General features: G+C 39.2%; 1 protein-coding gene across 1 annotated transcript in view; it reads right to left on the bottom strand.

Moving 5' to 3' along the window:
- Positions 1 to 5,007: 5,007 nt before the first annotated feature.
- zmp:0000001236 (mastermind-like protein 2) overlaps positions 5,008 to 27,803 on the bottom strand; it is a 33,758-nt gene continuing 10,962 nt past the window's right edge. The window contains exons 2-5 of the mRNA XM_063493898.1: positions 11,528 to 12,697; positions 6,718 to 6,882; positions 6,510 to 6,618; positions 5,008 to 6,415 (exon numbers count right to left, since the gene is read on the bottom strand). Coding sequence (XP_063349968.1) covers positions 5,583 to 6,415; positions 6,510 to 6,618; positions 6,718 to 6,882; positions 11,528 to 12,697 — 2,277 coding nt within the window. The 3' untranslated portion in view covers positions 5,008 to 5,582. The remainder of the gene's footprint in view (positions 6,416 to 6,509; positions 6,619 to 6,717; positions 6,883 to 11,527; positions 12,698 to 27,803) is intronic.

Below are 27,803 nucleotides of genomic sequence, written 5' to 3'. Positions count from 1 at the left end.
ATGTATTTGGAGCATAAAGAACAATACTGATTTGGAGTAAAGGTAACGTGAGGCCCATGTTGCTTGGGGTGGGGGTGGGAGGGGTTCGAACTTGGGGATTGACTACACCGCTGCTTGGCTGTGCCAGCAAGTCTAAGTTAAACCTTTGATAGATCAAGTGCCTTCAGTTGTGTTTTTTTTTTTGTTTGTTTGTTTTTGTTTTTTTTTTTTTTGAGACGCGAGCGACACGAATAAATACCCACATTTCTATAATTCAGTGACAAGCACACTGCCGTTCCCATAAATGGCAGGCATACTTCCCTCTAATGTTCAATGATCAAAATTGTATGTTTGGGGTTTTGTTTTGTTCTTTTTAAACAGGAGAGGGTGGTTTTAAACGCCTAGCTTCTTGCTATCTCAGTTTTATCCCAGCCTGATTCACAATCCATTCGTCGTTTTATCTTTTTTAGTGTTCTATTTTTAGATAACTATATATGTATGATAGTTTAGATCAAATGGCATTTTACTTTCTTTTTTTCCCCCTTCTTTCATACATGGATTGAATCGTTTTATTTTATTTTTTTTAGACGGGGTCGTCTGTTATATCGCAGCACGTCACTTCAATGAGATCAAACCAGCCAGGACTTAATCTTGGTGGTCTGATTCTGTTTGGACTCTTTTTAAACTCATTTATCTGATTCTCTCGTCTCTGCTTTACTGTATCCACTTTAATGTTATTGTATTTTTGATATTCACATGCAGCTTTTTTTCACTGTCTTTCCTGAACATTAACCAAAAAGGCAGGTCTCTTGGCTCAGAACAAAGTATAGCTCTTTGATCAATGAAACCTTATGACCACATACAGTATACAACAGTTACAATGTTGGAACCCCCCGCCCCTCCCGTCTATGCGACGCTGTGTTGAGTGTTTTAAATGAAAGGTTTATAGACTGCAGCCAGGACAAGTTTTAGCAGGTTTAAGAGTCATGTCAAGGGGTAGAGTAGAGGATCAGTGTGTGACTGATGGTGGTGAGTTTTTCCTTTTGCCTGTTTTTTTTTTTTTTTTTTTGTTTTGTTTTTTTTGGGGGGGGGGGTGGCATAATAAAGAAACAATCAGATATCTCAGTCAGGAATTGTTGATGCAGATTCCAAAGATGTTTTTGTAATGACACTAAAAACTTGTATTTTGCTTCTATCTTTAGAGACCAGAAACGGTATGATTTGTAAATCAGCCTGTGTTTGAACAAACTGTATAAGCTAATAATGAGAACATGTTTTAAGTGTTAATGGGCACGTCTAGCTGAGAGAGGTTTTTTTTTTTTTTTTTTTTTTTTCCCCTCCCCTTCTGTTTGGGATGGTTGTTTCGAGTGACTAACCTTGAGATTTTTAAGGATGAGGTTTCAGAGCGGAGAAAAGAGCGATTCTTCTACAAGCACTCGCATGTTTACATACTCGGCCGCAGTTGAGACAACACACTGACAATTCTCACATAATCACGTTGTTTTTTGATGTTTACACAATGACTACATATTTGCATTACTGCAGTAACCTTTGAATAATCAGCCTGCTGTGCGTGCCCCTGGTTTAGGCTTTGCAGGATGTCACACTGATTCTGTTGCCAACCAATACTAAATGGGTAGCATTAACTTGATGGAAAATATATATATATATATATATATATATATATATATATATATATATATATATATATATATATATATATATATATATATATATATATATATATATATATATATATATATATATATATTAGAGTAGAGGACATGAACTTTTTTTTTTTTTTTTTTTTATTCATGAGAAACCTGTTTTTAGTTTTGATTTTACTGAATATTAAATCACGTGTTGATGGATTTTTAAGATGGATGAACAGTGTTGGTGAGAACAATGCAACTAAAATGAGTGGTACACCACAGTGCTCGTATTGCACGGCTAGTTTTCGTTTTAATGCATCAATGCATTTTGTCACACAGACCTGATTTTATGCTTAGTGTGTAATTGTCAGAGCATATTAGCTGTTGACTCTCATTGTAGCAGTAGAACTAATCACAAGTTAAAGGATTTTGTATTTAGAGTTTTCTAAATGCACATGAAATGAATTTGTATTCAGTAATGATCTGTTCTTTTTTTTTTTTTTTTTTTTTTTTTTTTTTTTTTTTTTTTTGATAGAAATGTGCATGTGTTTTAGAACAATAAATTCTGTTACAATATATCTTTCTTCATATGATACTTTGAAATTGGCCTAAAATAAAGTATATACTTTGTGGTAATATTTCCCTGTGTCATATTTTGTTTTTTATAGTTTGTTTTAAGCATGAATTCTAATTGTATTGTACAGCACCCACCACATAACTCACACACATTTTTTTTAAAATGTTTGGTTTCAAAATAATTATTAAAGACTACATAATTTTAGTCTCATATCAAAACGGATTTAACTGTGTTAACGATTAGCTTAACCTCCTAGGACCTGGCGTCCACATATGTGGACATCACATTTTGGGTTATTTAGACCAAAATACTCAATTTTGCTCTACAAGGGCCTGATATCCACTTACGAGGACATTATACTGCTACTGTTCTATCAAAATTTTAAACGAATATCCTCATATGTGGCTCTGATTTTTCATAAAAACACAAATAAGGTAAAAAAAAAAAAAATCTGGTAATTCTTTGTTTTTACATTCATCAGGCCCCAATATGCCCAAATATCAAAGAGAAATTAAAAATGCATGCCGTGGAAGAGTTCGGGTCTTAGGAGGTTAATCAAACTGATTCCACTCAAATATGTCAAATGTAGGGCAAACTCTGTATCCTTGAGAACCTTTTAGTTTATTTTGTAGGAAAACTATAGTTGCCAATGTAGTTTGCTACCATGAAGCTGCTCTGAGGATGCAGTGTAATTCTTCAACGTGTATTAATTAGCAGGTACAAGTATGAATTAACGCTGATTTGCCTTAAAATAGCGGCATCCCCGTGACCAAGTCACCCTTAAAGTACTAAACAAACCTTTTCCAACAAGTAAGTTGGAGTTTAGGCTATACCGGAAGGAACTGTTAGCCCTCTAGTGGTGGAACTGTGGAACTGTTGAGAAGCGATACTTCCGGTGAATGTCAAAATAAAAGTCATTGTTCATACCAATGACTGTATTGGTTCATACCAGTTTAGCACCGGACTATGCACTGTGTATTTCGATTAATGAATTTGATTTACATTTTTCTATCAGCTAACTTTTTTATGCAATTTACTTGACGCTTCATACCCATTTTACTGAATCCAGTTATACATAGTGATGCCAGTTTCAAACCAATACTTCGAAGGTGGATACTCTGAAATATATATAGAAATGCATTACTACTCTAACTAGTGAGTTATACACACTTTAAAATAATTATTACATTTTATGTAAACCTATTATTATTATTAAAATGATTCAAACTACCACTGAAATTAATGAAAACTAAAGGTTAACATTTTCAGCAACAAACAATAAATTTAACTGAAACAAGCAATTTTATTTCAGCATTCACCAGAAACTTTTTGGGGGGGCTTTTTATCTTATGGCTTCATTTTCGATAGGGACAGTGAAGACTGACAGAAAAGCGGAGGAAGAAGAGGGAAAGACATGCGTCACAGGGCCGGGGATCGGACGCAAATTAAACAACGCGTTAAACCGACGCCCACCTAAAGGTTTTTGAAACTTTCACTTTCAGCCTCAAATTAAAAGCCTTGGAAGTGAACATTGAAAAGGTTAACTTGAACAGAAGGATATGTTGATTCCCTCTTGTGTTCACAGTAGGTAACTACAACACACACCATCAACCTCAAAACACAAGAGAGCCCTGACTGCCCACGTTTAGCCCCGCCTCGGTATTTGGGGGAAAACTGGCGTTGTTACCAGGTATGACTTAAATAAATGCTCTTATGCTGATGTGTTGTTGAACCGCACGGTAACCTGTGTACTACACACATCTGTTTTCTATATTTTATTGTATTTATAAATGTCTATATATGAAATTTTATGCAAAGACTTATTATTTTATTGTATTTTTTTTTTCAACAAATTAATAGTTTAGCTACTGGCTAAAATACATAACCAATATAATATCTGCTGTGTAGGGTTCAATGACATTTTGTGCAAATCATCATTACATAACAATATTACAGTCCCTCAGCAACACTCGTCTGCAGGTGTAATTATCTAGAATAATGGTTGTTTCAGTTCAAGCAGTGCTGAACATTTTGTTTTAAAAGCTGATGTTTGTATTGGAAAAAGAAAATCATACAGGAATCATCACTCGCTTTCTCTTCAGTATCGCACACTTTCGCCTCACTTCTCTCAGTGTGGTACTGAGACACCCTAATAAAAAATAGTCCAGAGTAGAAGGACTATGTGTATGCATGCAGTATTTTTTCTTTCACTAGATAGGATGTTCCTAATTTTGACAATACTTAAGATGAAAGAAGGCTGTCCTCGTTTGATTTATATGCTCAAAAATGACTTCCAGAATATCTTGTCTGTGTTTTGGGGACAAAATGAATATGCATAATACCATTTTTGTCAGCCTGGAGAAAACAGTTTAGGTTTTGTTTGTGTGTTTGATTTTGTTTCTTTGGTATTCATTCGCTGTGCTGACTTGTTTCCATCCAACTTTCACTTTTACTTGCTGGTTAGCTTTAGGTACCAAAAGCTGCATGGACAGATTTGGGGTAGTTACAAACAATCAAAAAGCTTCATTAGTGCCTTAAATATTTTAAGGCACTAAAAAGTATTTTGTTAAGTTTAAGCACTGAACACTACTTGTTTATTTTTATGAAAAGGTTGCCATTTGGGTTAAAGTGTGTCATTTCAACACATTAACCCTGTAAAGTGGGAAATTGCCTTACCTGGTGTGTTTAACAGCATAACATTAAAGCATCCTTTAAGAGTATCTACATGCACTGATTTGGAAGTATGAGATGTAGTAAACCAAACTATTCATTATTAAATAAAGTCAGCAAAAGCACAACTTGAGTCAAATAAATTTTATTAATTACATGTAATATAATGTCTACTTACTATTCCAATAATTATTAAATATAACATGAAAAAAATAATGGTTACATAATTTAAACTGTAACTACCACAGATGAAAAGGTTTGAACAAGAAGGAAGTAAAGGGGAAAAAATGCTTTTGCAAGCTTGCTTGTGTCTGGCAGCAAAACACTGGAAAGCTCATATCACGTGATGCTAGCCTTTGAAACACAAACCAGGATGAAAAGGAAAATAACGGCAATATTTTCTTTTCACAGTGTGAATTTTGTATTTTACTCTATAAGACAGCACAGAGCACAGACCACAAAAACAGTGACTGCATAGAAAAGCAATTTCTTGGCTAATACACCAGGAAGAAATACGCAGAGTACATAGAACACAATTGATTTTCACAGTAAATACAATACAAAGCAATTCAGTATATCTGGGTAATAATAATAAGTCTATAAAAGTCCATTTTAATATTACTTACAAATGTAATCCTTTACACCTTACATACCTCTACAAGCTCTGAGCTGTGGGTCCATTTTTAGTCATTTGTGACCCAAATTCACGAGTGGCTACCAAGAATCTCATCCAAATTGATATCTTTCATCCAGTCATCATTTCCAGAGCCCGATTTGAGCAGGGAATCTATGAAGTCTGAGTCTGCATTGATTCCCGGAACTGTGTTGTCCCCCTCTGGGAGGAAGTCAAAGGTCAGACGGTTAGTTCTGTTATTATGGTAGCTGCTAGAGCTGGGACTGGGCTCTGTAAAGTTCCCTGCTGGTATCCTCGGTTCAGGTGAGGCCTGGTTAAGGTTTCCCACGGCTGAGGGAGAACCCATCATTGCCTGACTTACTCTCTGGCCTATGTCTCTTAGTGGAGGGTTTAGAGTGTGCATGCTGATGTCTGGTGCTACCTGGTTGGGAGGGGCAATGTGTCTCTGTTGGAATGGATGGTTCGGCAAGTCCTGCACACCCTGGGACTGTAGTGGGTTGGGTAGCTGCCTAATACAGAGTCCAGGTGTCACTTGCTTGTTGGCTGAACCCCAGCCCATGTTGACATTTGTCACCAACCCTCCTACACCCTGTCCTGGCACAGAGGAACGCAAGTGAGATGTCAATCTCTGGTGCTGTACACCTGCCACACTGTTTATCCCAAAAGACTTTCCTTGTGTGTTTGGGCCCTGGAACCTGGGTTTACTCGGATTCAGTCGAATTTGACTGTGACTGTTTTGCTGTTGGCATTGGCTGACACAAGAACTGGGGTGACAATCTGTCCCAATAGAAAATCTACGGTCTGATGGTGAAGCACTCATCTTTGGAGCAGAACCAACTGCAAGGTGACAAGACTGTAGGGTCTTCTCAGGGCCACTGTTAGGACACTGGGAGGAGTTTTGACCTGAAGAAACATCAAACAAAGAAAAAAAGTTTTTTTTATTAAGATTGTTTGTTAGCATGTAAAGCATTCCTTAATCACTAGAAATTTAAAGTACCTGGGAAGATGTTTCCCTGCTGTACTCCAGCTATACTTCTTGACTGCTTGTAATCTGGCGGTGGTCTTGTCAGGTGACGACTAAACTGATCATGTGTGTTGTCTTTGTCCTTGAAAGTAAAAACAGTGTTCTAAATACTATATTCATATGATTGATCAAAACAGTCTTAATTAATCGGTGAAAACGGTATGATGTAAATGCAGCTTACTGAATTGCCGATGGTGTGCTGCGGTTGGTTGAGCTGTCTTTGCATGGCCTGTGTTTTTGGAGGCCCTTTCTGCTGGTTGTTTGGGACCGGGGGTCGTGGCTGTGGCTGGGCTGACATGACTCCTAAACTTCCATTAGTGGGCAGCCTTGGACCAGCAGGAAGACCCTTTGAAAAAGAGACAATAGGATGGTCTTACATTACTCTCAGTGAAAGCACAAAATCAAAACATTGCAACAACACAGGCATGCCAGTAGGGGGCAAAACTCTACAAGACATCATATATCTGTTTCAAAGATGCTATTCAACCTCCAGAATGTGGCCAAGGCTACTCCCTGTGCAGATGAAAAAGGGAAAAATGGAGGGGGCTTTTTTTCTGTTCTTCTTTTTTTTTTGTTGGGGGAGGTGCGGGGGGGGGGGGGGGGGGGGGGGTTTCAAGTCGTCCTCAAGGCCTGCCTCTCCCCTGATAATTGTGTCTAAAGAGAGTGGAAAGAATCCCTGAGACAGCAGGAAATGTGTGCCGATGGGAAGTTAAGCGCCAGCACCATGACTACCTCCATTTAATAAGCTCTCCCTTACTGATCACTGTGTTGTTTTTGGCAAGGAGGCATTCCATCCTCTAGAAACCCATTTGGCTCCTGACACTATCACTGATTAAAATGTTGTAGTCTGCGGCGCAGGAATTGAGAGATCCAAACTAGCTTTTTGTTTAAAGTTTTGTCCTCAGTGTATGCTTTTTTTGTTGTTGTTGCAGATAATCTTTCACCATGTGAATACCATGGTGCTTAAGATGTTACAGTCCTTCCATTTCATATTTTCTTTGGCTTTTTTAGACAGCTGTGGCGACCATCCAAGCGCTCCAAATAAAACTAGCCTTTCATGTGGACACCCTCACAACACACAAGCTTGCATGAAGTGCGAACATTTGTCATGAAGGAGGTTAATGTGCACCAAATCCAAGTCAACACATACTGTGTATACAGTGTCAGTCATTGTGTTGACTTAAAATGTTTCCCAGGGTAAAATGGATTAGAAATCCAACAGTGCATTTACCAGAAGCTACTACTTAAGGACAGAGTCTTTGCAGAGAATGAATATCTACAGGGTAGTAGCTTTCTGATTTTCTGAAGAAAAAAAAGGAAGAATATGTGTGTGTGTGTGTGTGTGTGTGTGTGTGTGTGTGTGTGTGTGTGTGTGTGTGTGTGTGTGTGTGTGTGTGTGTGTGTGTGCCTCCTAGTCTTAGTGAATGATAATGAATGGACTGAAATTTGGAGAACTAACGAGACAGGATTAGAGAATAAGGGAAGCCGAAACTCATCAGGAGTCACAAGCCACTTCACGTAAGCTAATATTCGCCTTCTCTGCCCGAGTTCAACCCACACAGCAAACCAAGCATGGCAATGAGGTTACACAGGGACTGAAACATCAAAACAGTGGTTTCTCCTCTTACAGTAGAAAGCAGAGTCACTGGTTTTGATTTACTTTATCCATTTACTGAGTCTATAAGAAAACGTGACCTTCAAAGACTTGTTCCCCACAGAGGTAAATTGAAGAGAGCTTGATCCATCTTTGTTGTAAGAAAAGACCCAATGAGGGGTGTTTTAGCGTGTACAACTGAGTAATCCTCTGTCATCCTGATGTGTCATAAAGCTGTTTTCCATGTTTTCCCCCCTTCCATTCTTCACAAGTTTTTTGTAAATGAATACCACATGTGGCTCGGGCTTGAGAGAAGGAGCGGAGTGATTTAGTCTCCCATCCTGCGGCAGCGCAGGCAGCTGACAGTGATCCAGGCCCAGCCTCGCCGGCTCTCACACTGCACTTCCTCCAGTCTGGTCTCAGGATGCTGTCCCTGGGGAGCGCCTCGGCATCTGGACTTGGCCACAGCTCCCTTTCCCAGGAAACAAGTACTCCCTTCACAGCACTGCTGGAGTGACCTGGTAGGCTCAACCCCTATGGCCCCGTTCTTATCCTAACTGAAGGATCTGGTGCCACAAGATCAACAACAAAAGTTGAGGAGTCCTTATTTACTTTAAGTAAACCTTTATTTTTAGATGTTGCCTTAGTTTTGAGTTCTACTCCATGTTTGCCGTTACTAGACAGTTGTGTAGTAGTAGTAGTGATAAAACAGAAAGGAAATGTGTTAGACAGGTTATGACATCCAGCTCAAGTCTGCAGCCAGATTATGTGGCATGCACTGTGAGCATTCGGCTACTTTGGCTACTGGGTTCATGCATTTCAGTAAGGACAGTATTCTCCAGAAAGTTTGTGTGTCGTATTAAAATGGGAATTGGTTTTAGCCGAAACTAAAAACTATGGGATGATGAAATCGTTGTCAAATGTCTTCATTTGATCTAATGCAGAGAAAATACGGATGTCGCTTTGGATAAGACTGTCTGACAAATATTTGTAACGCATGTGTACACAACTGAATTTGAAATTAAAAAAAAAAATGTAAACATAGGTCATTATACTGCTATAAAGATATTTAATATGGAAAATATTCAGTAACTATTTGACTTGAGTCATTAAGGAACTAAAAAGCTTAACTTTCACTAACATAGTTTGTGCTAGAAAACCATTTTTCTTTGTTTCCCTGAAAGGTCTTTCTGAAACCGAAAACTCCATACAGAGCTTTTTTCTTTTTATTGAAGCAGTAATTTTTCCACTGCTGCAATATTTCAGAAATTAAAAATAATAAAGACCTGCAGGATTGCCTCATTCTTTATTAGCACTCATATTACACCCCAAAGTATTTTTTTCTTTAGCCAAAACACACAAGACAGCTACACAACTGGTGAAACTAGCAACACAAAATTTTGTCCTTGAGACAGCATTGCCACCAACCACAGTAACTCAGGTTTCATAATGCATTAGTGTCCTCTAGTGTATGCTGCTCCAGAATGTACTCGTATGAGTACTTCAAGTGGGTGAAGTGAATATTGTGCAACCTCAGAGGTTTATACAGTGGTGGATTTGAATTTCGTCAGGTTTGATTCAGAAACTGATTATTACTAAGAAGCTTCAAACATGTTTGGACGTGCATGCTTTAATAACGGTCTCCAGCTTCAAGCAGTGGAAGGAAGCCCACTGCTAGTTACTTGTGTTACACAGGGGATCAGGGCACTCTTTCAGGACCTTTATTTCTCTGGCATTACTAATTCAGTTCACTGTGGGAAGAGACTCCACTCTTTTTCTCCTCTCTATAAGCTGTCCCTCTCTCATTAGCTGGACTTTTAACCCTGTCCATGCTGGCTAAAATTTACAAACACCATTATCAGCACTTTTTAGCTCAGCTTGAAATTATAAATAGTGTCCATAAATTATAAAGGTCTTTTTTATTATCCGCAATTCCAACCCTATCATATTCATAGCTATGGTTATTTGGTCACATTAAAAAATAATCTCTTTGGGAAAGCTGTCTCACCAAGCCCTTAACCCCTCACAAACTTTAAAAAACTGTAGGTGAAAGAGATTTTACTTTAAGGAGCTCTGAAATAATGTTTAATAATTCAACAAATTCACAAGTCTTTTTCATTATTTGAAATTTGAATTTTAAGTGTCTTCCCCTTTTCTCTCACTGCAATCCTTTTTAAATTACATACCAAATCGTACATATTTTATTAAAAATGCTTATTATCTCTAATGCAACACTAATACTAGTGTCACTATTACGACAGCCAGTACATTTGCTTGAAATGATGCACTGTGTTTATAAAAAAAGATTTGAAATGTTGTGAAATGGGGTCAATCTGAGCCCAGAAAATGCTTTTTCTTTGTCTATTTAAATCATCTACCAATCTTAAAGCCCGTGTATTTCTGCCTCAAACATTTATGTAAGGCTTCTGATATCAGGAATATTTGTCAAGTAGTTTCAAGGTAACCATGAACAGCCACTGTTTAAAGTGTAAATAGCTCTAGCAGTGGTAAAACTGGTCCTGTTTTGATGTGTTGATGTAATTGTCATGATCCTACCTCGTTTACTTCCATGTCTGCATAACTCCCTCCCTCTCTCCTTCTTCCCACCCTCTCCCAGTCACCCAAGCACTTCCCTTGATCTGTAGAGGTTACGAGAGCTCTGTTGCGGGGCTCGCATTATCATTTCACACAAAGGCAGCTACAGATATTGTTGGTGCAAAAAATGAAAGAGGGGAGGGTCTAAATCTCTCCAATCATAACAAATCAGTGATTCAACCTCCGGCACTAGGCTAAGCAGATTACTGTCATTTTCCACCACTTGTCCCTTGTAGCTAACAACCTCCAATTAGCAAATCCCGCTGTGCATATCTGTGCCCTGACAGGGAGCCACCATGACAAGCAGAGAAATTAGAAGTCCTGCATGATAATCTACCATGCTCTGGCAATCTGTGTCATCGTCAAACGCACACACACAGACATTAGCAAGAACAATAAAGTCGCAGAATAAACAGAGCTGCATTGTAGCTGTTTTAGACAGCAGGTTGGCTGCTGCAAGCAAACTGAAGATGCCAGCAGGACAAATAAATGAGTACGTTTGATTGTGCTTTGGATTATGTTACTAGACTTTCTATAGAAAAAAAGGCAGTCTGTGCTGTTATTGACTTTGTTTATAAAGTGCAGTAAAATAGAAAAATGAAACATTCTGTGGATCAAACAGAAAATATTAAGTAGCCATACTGGTCTCAGTATTTCATGGCACTGGCTATGCTTGATATGGGCACATGTTACATCAAATCTCTTAATAGTGGAAGCCGTCCTGCTGTAGAGCTGAAAAGTTAAAATAGTGTTTTCACATAAGGGCAATCGTGTGTAAAGGAATTTTGGACAGAGACCTTACCTGCCGCTGCTGTGATGGTCTGAAAGGCAGCCCTCCGTGAGCAGTCTTGGTTTGCAGACAAAGGGCTCCTGATGTGGGGATTTGTTGGTTCTGGAAATGGAGACCTGAATGTGGCTGATGTGGGCCCGGTGAAGGTGACTGTTGCTGCTGTTCTGTCTTGTTCACTGGGTTTGTCATGATAGACATGGGCTGGCTGGCAGAATGGGGTACTTTGGGGCTGAAATGCAATGTAGGCTTGGTGCTGAGAACCTTCATGTCCAAATGATTGGAGCCATTGTGGCTGGTTGATTTGAAGAGACAGTTGTTGATCCCTTTATTGTGAGAGCCAATCCTCTGCTGGTTGAGTGGGAGTGGGCTAGAGACATTGTCTTGAGGGAAGGTGCTGGTGGAGGAGTGGGTGCTCATGGAAGGAGCCCAGCTGGTCAGGGCCACAGGTGCGGTTTGGTGGTGGTGATGGAGAAGAGAATTCGGTTGCTGCTGGTTTGCTGCCATCTGCTTTAGCTGCTCTGCGTGAGATATTTCAGGCCAGCAGGGCATCCTTGGGTGTCCTGCCTGAGTGTTAGCTTTTTGCGATGTGGTGGTTGAAGACGTGCTGGTCAATGTGAAAGTGGGCCCTGCAGAAGCCGGTCGAAGCTGTGGTGAGCCACAATGAGCCTGCCCAAAATCGGGTGAGTGCTCTGTCTTTATCGGCTTCTCCAGTGGAGAGCACAGACTGGCAGCTGCTCCCGCCGAGCTTGGCCGTCCTAGATCCAAGCCAAATGTATCATCCTGCTTTAGCATCTTTTCAAACTCCAGGTCATTCAGTGTAGGCACCGTCTTTGTCAGTTCATCGAAGAGATCCTGGAGATCTGGATCAATCTGACCTTCATCTTTGAAGTCAAACATCATCTCTGCATTTGACTGGTCACAAGACTGGATCTCAGAGGGCTCTTTCTTCATTTCTTTCAGGGTCATGTTGAATATGTCTGACCCCAGTGCATGAGGCATCATGTAATTCTTCCTCTGCATGCTCATGGTTGAGGTGCCTTGCAGAGAATGGGACTGGGCTAAGTTGTGGTCCACACGGACTCGCTTAAAGTCTGATCCAGGGAAACCACAGGAGAGGCCATTTTGCTTTGGTATTTGTCCTGGGGCATGCCCCTCAATCTTCCTTCGCAAAGATCCATGAATCTGCAAAAAACAACATATAGAAGTTAAACCCAGAAAAAAAATATCAAAGGCTTTTAACATTTACCTTTTTTTTTTATCACCAGGTAAGCAACCCCCTCCCCTCAAAAAATAACCCCAGCAGGTATGCAGTTCAGATAAACCCAGAGTTAAATTATTGTACTTGATGGAAAATGTGTCATGTGAGAGAATTTAAAGCAGTTCTGAAAATGAATACACTAGACAGACGTGAAGTGACACCATGCATTCAAGACTAATTTCACACGTATTAATTAACAAATGTTAATCTTAAAGTTAAAAAAAGCAGTGATTTCTCAAACGGTTCATTCTGGCATCAATCACAAATTAGAGTAAGACCATGCACATTCAGATTGCGCAAAATTTGAATACACAGTTTTATTTAAACTCTTGCAATACAGCAAGAAGGAACTGGAAAAATGTTTTGATATAATGTAGCCTGAGTGCATTGAATGGGATGAGAAGATAGTTAGGAATCTGATATAGTCGACAGACTGCAGAGAGAAGAATAAGCTCTTTGTCTGTTTCCCTCATTTGCATACATTATATTTTCATCCATTGTGCTTCGTTAGATATACAGAGTTTCTCCTTTGTGGCTGAGATTCTGCTTAACATGCTGGTGCAGATATCTGATTTCCTTTTGTCCTCTACCCATGTCTTCATTTAAGGTAATAAGAACAGAGGTGGAACTAACTAAGCACACATCAACACTCTTAACATCCTAACTGTGAATTTTACTATTCCAAAAATGAGTCATATTTTTAGGAGAAGATATCATCATGTCAACAAAACAATACAATCTCCAATATGAGTCTTTAACAACAGGGAGCGATCTGTTGTGTACATGCATTCATACAAATGGCTGATTATCTGACCATATTTTAATGCGACTCCTGCATGGAAACAAAATGGTTTTAATTGTACACCAGCCTGATCATAGGAGGAGTATCAGTGTGTTGCATATTTTACTGTGGAACAAATTTGACTCATTTCCACTAGCTGGCATTAAGATGATTCATAGCTTGAGGCTTTGGAGCGAATCCTGCAGTTCACTACATTTCTACTCTGTTCATGTCATATTATTTCTACTAATGCTCTTAACAATAGTTCATGTTAATCAAGGTACAAATATCTCTGACTCACCAAGCCTGTAAATGCTAATACATGTCCATGCGTGCTTCGACACAGTAACTGGATGATGACAATAATGCTGATGCACTTAAAAGCAGAGGGACATTGTTTTGTTTAATCACACTGACTTTGCATTTAACTTTATCTCGCTAATACAAACCATATTTTTTAAACCACAACTGCAAAACAAAGATATCCAGGAGAAAAATTCAACATGCAAACAGCCGACCCTTACTTTTGCTCCATTTTATGATGAGTATGAATCCACTCAAAAAAAAAATGCTACGGTCAGTTTTCATTCTCTTGGATGTTTGCCTCCTATTATGCAAAATAATGTATGTTGAGTGTTTGCACTTTCAAGGTGCTTATAAAAATCATCTGTTTTTTTCTTAATCTAAGCTCATCCAACAGCCCCAACAGGGCTTGCATGTGCAACATTTTACACATTAAAAACTCATTTGGAGGCATAGCCCAGTGCAGTAGGTTGGAATCTTGAAATCTGCATTGAGGATTGTTTCAATAGTAGAAAAAAGAGAGTAGTATTTAAAAAATGTTCTCGACAGGGACAAATAAGTAAACAAAGTAAGCTGGTAAGTGAAATGTAATGTACATTTTATTGGTTTGCATCTAAAACAAAACCAAATAATAATTAAAAAAGTAATGAAACAAAATAAAATGCAACCCAATACCAAACAAAAAGAGGCAATAATTTAAACATGCTTTGCTAGATAAAGTAACCTCAGTAGACAGTTTCTTAAAGTCTAGAGAGGAAAAAAAAACCTCTTATCTTAATGGCAGTCTGGCTGCTTGATTCCTGCTAATACAGGGAACTCTGGAGTTGCATATAATTTTACACTGGAAATGCTCCATGAGTTAATCAGCCATATGAACTTTTTCCATCTTCAATGAGAGCCACATAATCTACGACATGTGATTTTCTCCAAAACCAGATGAGAACAGGCTTTTTTTAGTGTCTGCACCTCAGGTACATGTTCTCTCATTCCACAGGGCTCTTTCTGGAAAAGACAGACAGGAGTACTCCTCATGGTTCAAGGCACTGTCAGTGAAAACACATCATGAATAATGGAAAGGACAGTGCATGTGTTGCAAAAAGCCACTGTGAGAGAGGGTTGCCTCATTTCTGTTTCTGTGCCATTTAAAAAAAAAAAACTAGCCAGGAGTAGTGTTCAGTTCAAAATTCAAGGATGAAGTGTCTCAAGACTTTGCAGTTGAGATTTTCTCATGCTTTAGTCACTCATGTGTGTCACAAGACTGGCTTCAATTGGGACAAACCCCAACGTCAAGCGCAAACACTTCACAGCAAAAAAGGACCATCCTGATCACTCAACTCTCAGTACTCGGATGCAGTGGCCTCACAGCTGACCTGAAATCCTCATGACTGATCTCCTAGTGATCTCAAAATAGATTTTTTGATTAACATTTAATGAGCTCAGATGCTCTGAATCACTTTGAAAGAGATTCCTTCTGCATGAGCGGCTTAAACCTATATATTATATACTGATCATCTAAGAGAGGCATGCGCAACTGCGCCATTGATTTTCTGTGTTGACAAAACGTTCAGCCACTGTCAGTCCCAAGGTTATAGTTTAGCACAGTGTGTACACCAGGGTTGTCTTTTTTAAAAAATGGATTAGTACAAGCTGGAAAATCAAATTAAAACTTCTCGCAGCTATAGTAAACCGAAAAAGAACCCAATACGACACAGTGCAGAGCCGCTGATCCAAGCTTGGAAACAATTTTCCAAAAAATTATTTTCCTGAGGAAATTAAGAATGTTAAGTTCAGTTTTGAACATATTCCGGTTCACGTTTGTTGATGATCTTTGACTGTGTCAGTGAGGAACCTGACCTTGGCCATGTCAACAGAGCCTATCTGTTCATGTGAGCTGGAAGGCTGTTGGCTTGTGTATCAAGCTGAGCACTGCAGTGATGCTGAGCAGTGTGGATGGGGCTCCGGGTGAGCCATCACAACGGCGCAACACCAAGCCTCATGGTACCATCTGTCAGTCCAGTGGCACAGCCCTCTGAGCCATACATGCTTTAAGGGTATAGGTTTTAGAGTGTTTGCAGGTTTTGTGTCTGCGCATGTGTGAGTAAGAGAGTGTGGCTCAATGAGAGATCGAGCTTGCCAGCCTTTAATCTATTCACCAGAGCCTTGAAACATGTTGCAATCTGCTCCTGAGAGAGCTAGAGACCTCCCTCTCGGCATTTGACATGGAAAAAAACAGTCCCAAAATAAAGGAATAAATACGACTATTGTGTTCCTAGGGAGACATAATATTTATGCAGTTCAGCAGGTTGCATACTGTTGCAAGAGGGGATTTCAGCTCATTTATTGCCAGATAAGAAATAAGAACCTTCAGACCAGTGCCAATGATCAGCTGTCACACAAAATTCATCTGCAGGCCCAAATGTGGAAAGTTCCGTCGAATTATAAAATTTGAAATAGCTGAAGGAAGCTGCAAGCTATGATAGTGTAGCCAAAAAACATCCATGATAACTTGAACATTTTCATTATTTTAAGGCTCAGACTTGGTATGTATATTCACAAGGCAGTATATAGGCAAATCAGACTGTGTGTGTGTGTGTGTGTGTGTGTGGTCATCGAAGAGGTGGGGGGGGATCCTTGTTTGTTTTACTCAGCACATTTCAGTGAGTAGCGAGGTAAGCAGAGTGTATTTGATACTATGCAACAAAACAGGAAAAAAAAATCTCCAGGATAACAGTGATATCATAACAACCACTAGAAAACATACTCAATCACTACCGACAATTTTGCACTTCAATTTGAATTTAAAGAGCCATCTTTGGCTTTCTCACACAATACAAACATTTCATTGAACAATATGATTTGCATAGAAGTAAGAATAAAAGGAATTTAACTTTAGTAGACGCAATAATAAGTCTTTTTATTATAATTCAGGTATTCTGCTTTTGTTGGATAGTTACATTGAATTTAATTTATATGCCGTAAGGTTACACAGGAATGTGAGCACAGGTTCATGGTGTGCCTCCCTAATCAGGCTGGTGTGTGTTGGGACGAAGCAGCACACTGCAGAGGTGGGCTACTTTTGGCTCCTCAGCACTTTGCATCCCCATACTTCCTGACACAGTTGTATTAGATTGAGGATGCCCTCCAGAGAGGAGGCAGGAGAGAAGGATGAGCAGCGGCAGCAGCAGGAGGAATAAAAGAGGCAGCTTTGTGGCAGCCTCTGGGAAATGGGAAGAGATGATAAGAGCTCCTTTGAAGAGAAATCATCCATTATGTTTACTGAGGGCAGACTTCTTTTTTTTTTTTTAAACAGTTACTGTATCTCAGTTCCAGCATTCCGTAGAGAAACTTGCTATTTTAATCAAAAGCAGCTTGAACACTAAAAATCCTGTTAGACATTTACCTTCCAAAGAAGAGCTCTCCACTGTCCAAATCTGAAGATTACAGGGGAAGATTATAGCTAGTCCTTGCTTTGGCATGTTCACAATCCAGAAATATTTAATGTGATATCACCAAGGTTAAAGGACAGGAGAACATTCTCCAAAAACTTGCAAGGACATCATGAGAACTCATATAAGCCAAGCAACGCAGCTCTCTTTTCTATTACCAGGCACCCTATGTAATGAAATGCAAAACTCTGGATGAGTGGACAATATATAAAGGTCTTTTAGTAAATCTACCATTTGTATTGATCTAAAGATACTAATTATTCTTCCCCAGGGCAGTAGTTTCAATAGCCTATATTCAATATATATATTCTGTCAGATACAATGACAGAGTCTAAGCGCTGCGACTAAGGCATTACCGCAGCACCAGCTAGGCCGTGCCACTGCAGACATACCACAGGTCACCGACATCGCAGTGACAAGCCGTCACATCACATCACCCATGGCCATGTGGCTCTCAGAGCTCCTGACACTGCTGTCGCCTCTCATCTATATGTCATTCTTAACCACAGAGACATTTACTGAGGAGGACTGAGGGCTCCCCAGATTCAGGAACAATCCTATGCATCGCATCCGACTCTATTTTCCAGTAAAAGGTATCTGTGCGATAAATTTGTGCAAAGCAAGAAATTCTAGATTCAACTGTTCTGATCTTAAAGTTTGTTCACAGTAAATTTTAAAACACCATTAAACCTCCTTCTGTGCAGCACAGCATCCATCCATTTAACAAACCCAGAGCTGGTCACCAGACACTGAGCTTTCCTATCAACTTGGCTAATTGCTAAGGTCCTTCTTCAGCTTAAAGTCTCATTGGTACAATACCAAGTGCTGTAAGTGTGTAATTTACCTTACCTTTATCTTCTTTCAATAGGCGTACTGCACTGTTTCTGCTTAAGGGCAGAAAGTGAGAAACAACTTTCACTCTGAGAAACAGCTTGAGGGTGTGGGTGGGTCGACATACTTTAAATCAGAACATAAAAGAAATCTTAATAGCCAAGGTTTAAACCTGCAATAAGTTTTATACAATTCACCCCACCTGGGCTCAGCAGAAACAAAACGTAACCTTGTTACTTTTCTGCAAATTGGCAGATTAGTCGACTACCAAAATAATCTCTAGTTGCTGCCCTACCATTCATATTCCTCTACTTGTGTTTTTGATCTAAACTGGACTCTTTAGCTTGTTATATAGTTGCCATCTGTGACTCTCCATCATTGGTGCTGTCAGAGTAGTGTACAATGGGTTTTGAGAGGTTTTCTTTTTTGGTTTAGAACACCTATGACATCCATGACATTATGTGAATAGTTAACATCAGTAAATTTGTCATCTTTAAATTGTCATACTATCACATTGTTTTAATAGGGTCATGTCACACATTTTTGATGTAAACACTCAATTTAAGGGTAGCAATATTTGCAGACAGTAGCTCATTTTGATGTACAGCTTGTTACCACAGAAGAAGTAAACCAGGACTGTGAAGCACAAAAAAATTGATCTTTAAGCAGGACTGTAGTATATACTATATACTATATATAACTGGTTAAAACAGCTTCCATGCGTTGTTTTGGTTTAGCTGTAACAGTACACAAGAATGTAACTACTGCGGGGGTGGAAATTTGGACACATGACACAGTAGATAAGATGTTTTTAGTTTTTCTGAAAAAAAAATCTGTCTCTGAACAAGTTAAAGGCTCTTCTAGTTTGTGCTGTAACACTTGTACCCGTTAAAGGCCATTACCAAACAATTTCAAGTACCTTTTTCCCAGCAAACGCCAAACACAAGGCCTGCCTCCGGTCATGCCACAGGAAAAGGCACATAAGCAGGGAACAAGTTCCCTTCCTGTTTTCAAAGATGATTCCTATGGCATGCAGAACCGCTTCCTGCACACTAGGCTCATTTCACCATCTAAAACATCTGGCTGCTCTTTAGCATGCAGCTGCAGCACAGTGAGAGCCAACACTGCCACTACTGAGTTGAGCAACACACTCCTGTGCCATTCCAGTCATATCTCTGGCCACTACAAAGAAAACCCATTATGTAGCTTCACTGGCTATTGTGCTAACTGTGTATATTATTCAGGACCTGCACTGAGTTTTGACGAGATAATCTTAAATTGCTCCATATTTTTTGCCCTGCTTATGCCATATCACTCATCTATTATGATTATGAATTCCTCAATGCGCCCTTTCAAGTGCACTGATTGCAATTCCCAATCAGGAAATAACATTTGTCAATATCTGGTGTGGCTACAGCAAAGTGCTCTTCGGCAGCATTGGTATGGCGATTTCCTAGTGAAACAAGGATCCATTTTATATCCCGTGGGAAACCTGGGCTGAGTGGTTAATGCTGTACTAATGCTGCTTCACTCAGCCAGGCCTTGATAAGCCTCATGCTTTTAGAGAGGAGAAAACACATTTAGTGTTTTAAACCGCTTCAATGGAGAAAGCTTTGAAAAATCCACTAGTTGAAAAGGGTATACTTGTTGAGTTTTGCCATCTCTCTCAGCTTTCGCTTAAATTACACACACATGCATTTGGATAGGCGAGCAGTCACACTAATCTGCACTCATGCTACGAAACAATCCTCTGCTGATTCGGTTTGAAAAGGGACTAAAAGTAAGAGGAAAAAATAAATGAGTGGGAAGCTTTGTTTCACTCCCACTCCTATCAGTTCTGTTCTGACATTCCAAATAAGGTCTGTGTAGCCCTGCGCTGGTGGAGACGGACACAGAAAACACTGCAGAGCTCACTGACTCCAACCAAGGAAAATGTGTGTGTTTTTGGGAGGACTGGAGGTGGGCGGGGAGGCATTAGGGGATCATGGTGCAGAAAATATGTGACCGTTGCATAAATCTATCATCAGACATCTGACATTTCCCAGAAGAACAAAAACAAAACATTACTTAATACCAATATGAGACATATTAGGCTTATACCTTCAAAAAATAAAAAATCTGTCCAATTCCAAACTGTTTTACTTGATTCATAATAACTGTGGCCATAAAAAGAGGGGGATGGGCTGTTTTATATGTAAAAACCAAATAAAAGCATAAAAACTGATTATTTGGAAGGACTTTCCCACAATAAATAAATACATAACTTATCTGAAATCAGCTGTAAACAACTCAAATGCAAAGCTGCAAATGTCGTTATGAGCTCTATGATCAACTCAACCACACAGACAAAAAAAAGACATTAGAATTTGATAAATATCAACACTAGTTAGAAAAACAATTTTAGTCTGTGAGATAACTACTGCAATGCACTGCAAACACAGGAAACAGTGAACGGCAATGAAGGAATGAAGTCGAGGCTGAAAATAAGCTAAAATGCACTTTTCTTTTGTTTGCTGAAACTTTCAGATCTTAATCCAGATATTCACTCTTAAACCTGCAGAGATTCAGTGTTCCTGCGTTGCCCATAGACAGTGGTTTTCAAGAAACAAGCTCTGATATACCTTTCTAACACCAAAATATCAGACAAATTAAGGAACTAACCACTGGCGAGAAACACTTAGCAGCTAAAGCTAGACTTTTTGTGCAGTTTAGAGATGTAAGAAAGCTAAAAGGGGAGATAATACTGGATTGAAATTAGTTAGGTGCCCAAAAACAAATTCTAATGACTGCCTTTAAAGCGAATGAGGTAGAAGTGAATGTTTAAAAGAAAGACAGCCTCAGATCTCCGTTTGAGCATTTCAGGACTTTTTTTTTCCTAAGGTAAACAGGAAATTGTCCTCTGTTGCTGTCCCAACTTGTAATTTAGGCTAACAGTGTGCAAAATAAAACATTTCTTTGACAGGTTGCCCAAACTGCCTTCCTATAGAGCCCTTCAGGTACTACCACTGTCTTGTGTGGTGGCTGTCACTGTGGAAGGGAGAGTTCAAGATTGCAGCAAAGCCTAGATCTCTGCGCAAGTTTCTGCATGCAAGCTGCTCTTGTGTGTGTGTGCAGTCACAGGACTGGTCTAGTAGGCCTTGTATACCAGTGCTTTAGGTCTTGTTACATGTCAGCGCTGGTGAGAGACAGTCTAAGGTAATCTGTCCAAGTGGGAAAAAAAGTACTTTCCCATGATGTGATAGCAGAGGTTCATTCAAAAGGCAACTGTTGTGATTTTAGGCTGATTAGGCAGATTTATGCTGATTGTGACAATTGTGGGAAGCTAAAAACACCTCTGGGCATCCTATCAATCTATTGTCAAAACAGTTCTTAGAAGTAAAATGTCTAAATCCGACTACAACTGTATACAGTACATGTTTACACAAACACAGGAGCCTGGAGACTTTCTCTTAGCCCAACTATAAATACCACTTGTCAAGCCTAATTCTAGCCTTGCAACACTGTATGTCTTCATCTTACAACTCAATGATTTACATTATTAGGGGTTGCTTTTTGTCCCAATAAGTAATACCTGCAACACTTCCAGATCCTAAAAACATGAGTAATACGTGCACCACACACACAAGCTGCACCCTAAGATTTTTATCTCAACGACACAGTCCAAATTCACTGTCTTAAATTGCAGGTAATTGCAGCAGTATTTGTTCTGCTTGCTGGGAGATATGTTGCATATAGAGTATATACAAGATGGACAAGGACACTATGGTATGACCCTTTGTTAGTTAAACCTCAACATGAGGATTTTGGTTATTGCCATCTTTTTGTTTTGAAACTGGATGCGACTGACAAAGTAAGGAACATTGTGTTCTCACAGTATAAACTGATCAGTCACAAGGTAGTCTCACCTCACAACAAACCATTCTTAATCACTTATTGAACTGGGACAGTAATTTACAAAATGAACATTGTGCTGTATTCATTAAAACATAAAAACTTGTGAGGTGTCCTTCCTTTCTGGCCATTAGAAGGAATGCAGGTGTAAAGCATTTGCCCACTGGCGTCCCTCGTTTTCATTTTCCACACGCTGAAGCTACATCCGTCACTGTCTGTGACTGGGAGTTGGAGAATCAATCCAACCAGTTCCCGCAGCAAGTGGAGAACTGGTCTGTGTGCTGCCACACCAAACTTATAAGGGTGTCAAGATCTCTATTATGTGATAACAGACATGAGCCCATGATAGTGACACCTGAGTCTTTCTGCCAGACATGAGATTAAATAATGAAAAGCACTGAGGACTGCTGTAGCAGCGATCTGCCAAATTATTTTGTAAGCAGGAGACAGCTTGGTGGAGCAGACAAAATTCCCAAAAGCAGCAGAAATTTGAATACTGAGCCTCTAGCCTCAAGTTAAAGTGGGCTTTGGTAACAAGGCAACCACATGCACAGGTAATCATGTGATCACATGTGTCTGACTAAATCAGTGGGGAGAATTGTGAGTCAGATCGTAGAGTGAGATTCTACTCCAAAAGATCATATGATCATCCTTTGGACAGCTTGTTCTTATTCTGATGAGTGCTGCAAATTAGATTTAGGAAAGAACATCTCGTAAAACCTACAGTTTAACTGCTACTGAAGTGGAGTTCATCAAGAGCAAATTGCTTTAAATGTTCAAGTAATATCAACTAAATAGACTGAACAATAAAAAAGAAAACACCTCCAGCAAGGGAGCCATGTGGCATTTGATAAAAAGAGCTGAACAGAATCTGCTCCCTATGCCAACTCATAGGCAATATCATAACAGAAGCTATCACGTGGAAGATAAACTAGTAAATCATAATAATGCCCTGCTACCATAAAGTTGACAGTAGAAACATGTTTTGCATTGTTTCTCCTCACACAGTTATGTAAATATGTGACAATGCTGCCTATATACCTTTATATACTGCAGGTGGAAAGTGACATTCAAACAAAAGGCAATACCTACCGAGCACCAGTGTGATGAGATTTAGGATATCTCACCGTACCTTATGCTGCTGTCACATGAAATTACACCTTGATAGGTCAAGGTTGTGTGCATTGAATGATTCAAATTTCCATCACAGGATATAATATTTGGTCTGGGTGAAAGAGATTATCCTGCTTACTTGTGGATTTCACAGCTCAACTGGCAAGGCGTCCCTTCACTGACTAGACAGCTGTTTTTTTCCTCTTCACTTTGACTACTTCAGGCAAAACAGATGAGCCTGTTGGTACAAACTAAGCCAAGGCAGCACAATTGTTTGGGAAATTCCTTCTTGGCAGGGGAATTAATTCAATGGGAATGACAATGGAATAAACGCAAACAGACATGTGTGTCAGTATTTTAATCAGAGCTTTGAAAAGTTGTTCCGAGATAATGTACTACTAACAAGAGCATTAGGAAATGCAGTAATAGATCAGTCTATATAATAGTATATCAGTGTATTGGTGTATATTCTGCAAGTCAGCAGTCCACCATGAGGGTTGCTTTTTTACATTAAAAATCTGTGGTAAACACAGACTGTATTGCGAGCAACATTTACTGTAATACGGACAAAGTATTGCATTGGTGTCATTTTATCATCCTTAAGATGTAGCTCTGCAGCTTGAGTAGAGATACATCTGAAGTTACATCTATCAGGAGGAGAGAAAGTAGCTCAACAGCACGGCCATGCATCGGGCACACAATGAACAAGAAGTCCAGCAGAAGACCCCATGGACCCCTAATCCCAAAATCACATAGGAGGTCTGGGATTATGTGAACAGATTGAAGATCCTGAGACAAACTAAATCTAGAGATGAATTGTGGTAAGGACTCCTAGACACTTAAATGACCTACCAGTGAAATAATCTGAAAAACTATGTGCAATTGTTCATTTACTTTCTATTTGCTGCCTTGTTTTTTATTTTGTGGTTGATGCCAAAACTGATTTTAAGTCAAAACAAATTCAGGTCAATATATCAGTCGATATACATATATCTTGGGATTCTATTGAGAAAGGAAAATTATGGGGTTGTTTACTATACTGAACAGCATACACCCAGATTCCACTATCTATGTTGGCCCACAATCTGACCAATACAGTAATTCATTTATTTCATAATCCCCTCCCTTTTAATACCATAAATTTGTACTGTAGCACTGTACAAGTCACATGATAGTGATTATAGAATACATTCTGCAGTAGTCGACAAACTCTTCTCTAAGAGTCAAAGTCAACCTTGCAAGGCTACCTAAGCAGTCTGGAGTTAAAGTTAGGAAACAGTGGTTTATTTAAAGTCAATGAATTTATTACATTTGACCATGCCTGTGTATAACTGAACCGCAGAACACCATGCTGTTAGATTATGGCATAAAAAAGGTCGGCTTTGTTGCCGGATGTGGGAAAAACATCCAATAGACTCTAAAAAAAGCACAGGAAGGAAACTGGGGGTGGGGTGGCAGCGAGTAGCGATGGGGGTGTGGTGGTAGAGAGTGGGAGTGAGAAAGGAATGTTCTCTTCACTCTCTCTTTCTCCTCCTTGTTATCGTGCATGCGCACACATAATAACCCCACTTTCTCACTATCAGCTATGAAAAGAATGCAGCATCACGGTTTTTCTCTGCAAGCAGGAGGGCAGGAGAATGAGCCTTTACTTGCTAAATGATCACTTGCCATGTTCATTTACAAGAACAATCAACCTGCCCCCCGCACAAAAGATAGAAAATGAGAGAGAGCTCATTCTAGTAATATTCTACTAAGTGAAGTATTTCATGTTTTGATTTTTTAACTGTATTTGGTTCATATTCTTTCATCTTATTAGAATTTCATTTGGTATGCTCTTACTACTTTGTACTAATAGCATGCAAAACTGATCCAAAAGTTTAATAATTGATTGATTAATGATCATTCTTAGGCAGCACTTGACCTAACGTCCTCATGCCAAATGCAGTCAGAAATATTTAAGAACTTTTTAAATTGGCACGTGTGCCTCATAACGATTTTTTGCTTAATTTGGATCTACTCTACAAAGTAGTTTCAAAGTCAATCATATGGACTTACTGGACTTACAGGATACACTTTTCCTGATTGCAATCTCATCTTCTGGATGCAACATTCACCACCTGGCTTTACCAGATTAAATACACTTTGTATTTTTTAGAGTGAGAACGATAGGATTCAAATTCAAATTTTATTTGTCACACACATAATCATACACACTACGACATGTAGTGAAATGCTTATTGCTGTACAATGCCCGACCATTAAACTAAACTACAGAAATTAAATAGATTTACAAACTTTACAAATTTAAAATTTAGAAATTTGCAGTACATTTTTTTTAATCCGCAGTTAAATAAAAAATTTAGAAATTTACAGTAATAAAATTTACAGTTAAATAAAAAAAAAGGCTAACAGATGTAAACAATAAATTAAGAATTTAACCTAAGAAACAGAGACTAAACTAAGAGGTAAATTATAAAGATAAAAATAGAATGTGCATATAAACAATTTAAGAAAGAAGTTATGAGAAGTGTGCAGATAAACAGAGTGTGTGAGAGTCCAGTCATGTCCTACACCTGGTTCAGGGCCCGAATAGATTGGGGGAAGAAGCTCCTCCTCATTCTCTCTGTTTTGGTCTTAAGGGGGCGGAAGCGCTTCCCAGACCTCAACAGTGAGAAGAGTCCATTGTTGGGATGGGAGAGGTCCATCATAATCTTCCTGGCTTAGGTCTTGCACCGTTTGGTGTAGATGGACAGCAGGTCAGGAAGCTCTGATCGAATGATGCGTTCGGCCGAGCGCACCACTCTTTGCAGATCTCGTCTGTACTGCTTGGTGCTGTTCCCAAACCAGGTGCAGGTGTTTCCCGTCAGGATGCTCTCGATGGTGCAGGAGTAGAAGTTCTTAAGCACCCTCAGTGGCAGATGGAAGTCTCTGAGTCTTCTGAGGAAGAAGAGACGCTGGCGGGCTTTCTTGACCAGAGTGTTGATATGACATGACCATGATAGGTCCTTTGTGAAGTGGAAACCCAGGTATTGGAAGCTGTCCACTCTCCACTGGTGCACCACTGATGATCAGGGGCTTGTAATACCTTGCCTGCTTTGTACTGAAGTCCACAATTAGCTGGTCTTGATGACATTTAGGAGGAGGTTGTTCTCCTAGCACCTGGATAAAAGTTTTATAGGCAAATGCAGCAATACTGTACCGTACCAAGTACCCTTATGGGGAAGAAAATGACAATACTTGGTTAGACAGCAGGAATCACCGTCCTGAACTTCCCCGTTTTTATTCCTATTCATATTTCTTTATGCAGTAAATACACCAAACTGCTGTCATATTATATATTTTGTGGAAATCAAGGCAATGACCACAGTTATCCTACAAGACTTGGGCAATTTGGTTGACATTAAGCAAAGTCCTACACAAAAATTGAAGTTTAAAGCAGATGTCCTCCAATCCATCATCAAAGTAAGGCTCTTTTATGGCCTGAGTGTCCATTTTAGTGTGAGATTCCATGTCTCTGTTCATAATCCTTCCTGTAGTCCTTTAGTGGAAAGAAAACAGAATTCACTCACTAGTTCTGCAAACAGCAGATATAAGAGTCTCTTTGGAAAACATATTATACATTTAATCCATTTTTAGAATCATCTGCCTCTGGACTAATTTTTTGCAATAGACCTAAAGATAAAGCAAAGTGTTAAGAAGTGTTTAAGGTATGTTAAAACAATACCGTGGAGGATTCAACAGGGCAGGGCAGAGGGAAATCTGAGATCCTCCCCTGGTTTCACATCTCGTGTATGCTTTAGATGCAACAGCCATGTCTTTGCGCCTCTAGGCAAGGTGGAGAGCATGCAGGCGCCAAAGCAAAGCTCAGCACCGTGACACCTCACCACAGCAGAGCAATAAGGCAAACATTCCAGCTGCCACTTCTCAGCTTTATTGGTGGAGGAGAGGCAAGAAACAAGGCCATCTATGTTCCTCCTCTAAACCTCTATCTGATGCGCTAGTCAAGCTGGTCTAGCAGTCTGAGACGTGGGAAAGTCAAACATGTGATGGGTGTTAACAACAGAAATTTTGGTCTTATACGTTTGTCTTTGAAATAACTGAGTAAATTTATAGGGACTAGTTTGAACTCCAAGGTGCTGGTCTTTCAATGCAGTTAGACTTTCTTTTAGCATTTTATGTTCCCAAACCACATCCAAACAAAGTGTTCTAAACAATGAATAATATCCAGGGAACTTTAACCTTAATGGTCATGTTTTAAAGTTCCCACAGTAATTATACCGTTTTATCTAGCTGGTAGCTCCATAACACAGGGCGAAGTAATATTGCCAAACATAAAAATCCTCAAATAAAATCCTGCAATACCACACTGGAATGACTTAACAAGCCAACTATCCTTTATTTCAATGCTAAAATTTAAACCATATGTATGTTTTGCTACATAACTATGATCTAAAAGAGTGTGATATTAAATAAAAGTTAAGTGCATAAGCTAAGTAACTGGTGTAACTAAAAAATAAAATGTAGCTTTCCCTTGTTAAATTTGTTAAATTTTTTATTAAAACTACTGAGAAAAGAAAATTCACATTTTTGATTAAAATAAGGAGATAAAAATGTAATGTGCTGTTTTTTGCATGTGCCAAATTTGCTTTTAATTCTTGATATTAA

The sequence above is a fragment of the Pelmatolapia mariae genome, linkage group LG14 (assembly GCF_036321145.2).
Source record: "Pelmatolapia mariae isolate MD_Pm_ZW linkage group LG14, Pm_UMD_F_2, whole genome shotgun sequence".
Taxonomy (NCBI): Eukaryota; Metazoa; Chordata; class Actinopteri; order Cichliformes; family Cichlidae; genus Pelmatolapia; species Pelmatolapia mariae.
Note: the sequence above shows the minus strand (reverse complement) of the source record. Positions and strands in the feature narration are given on the sequence as shown.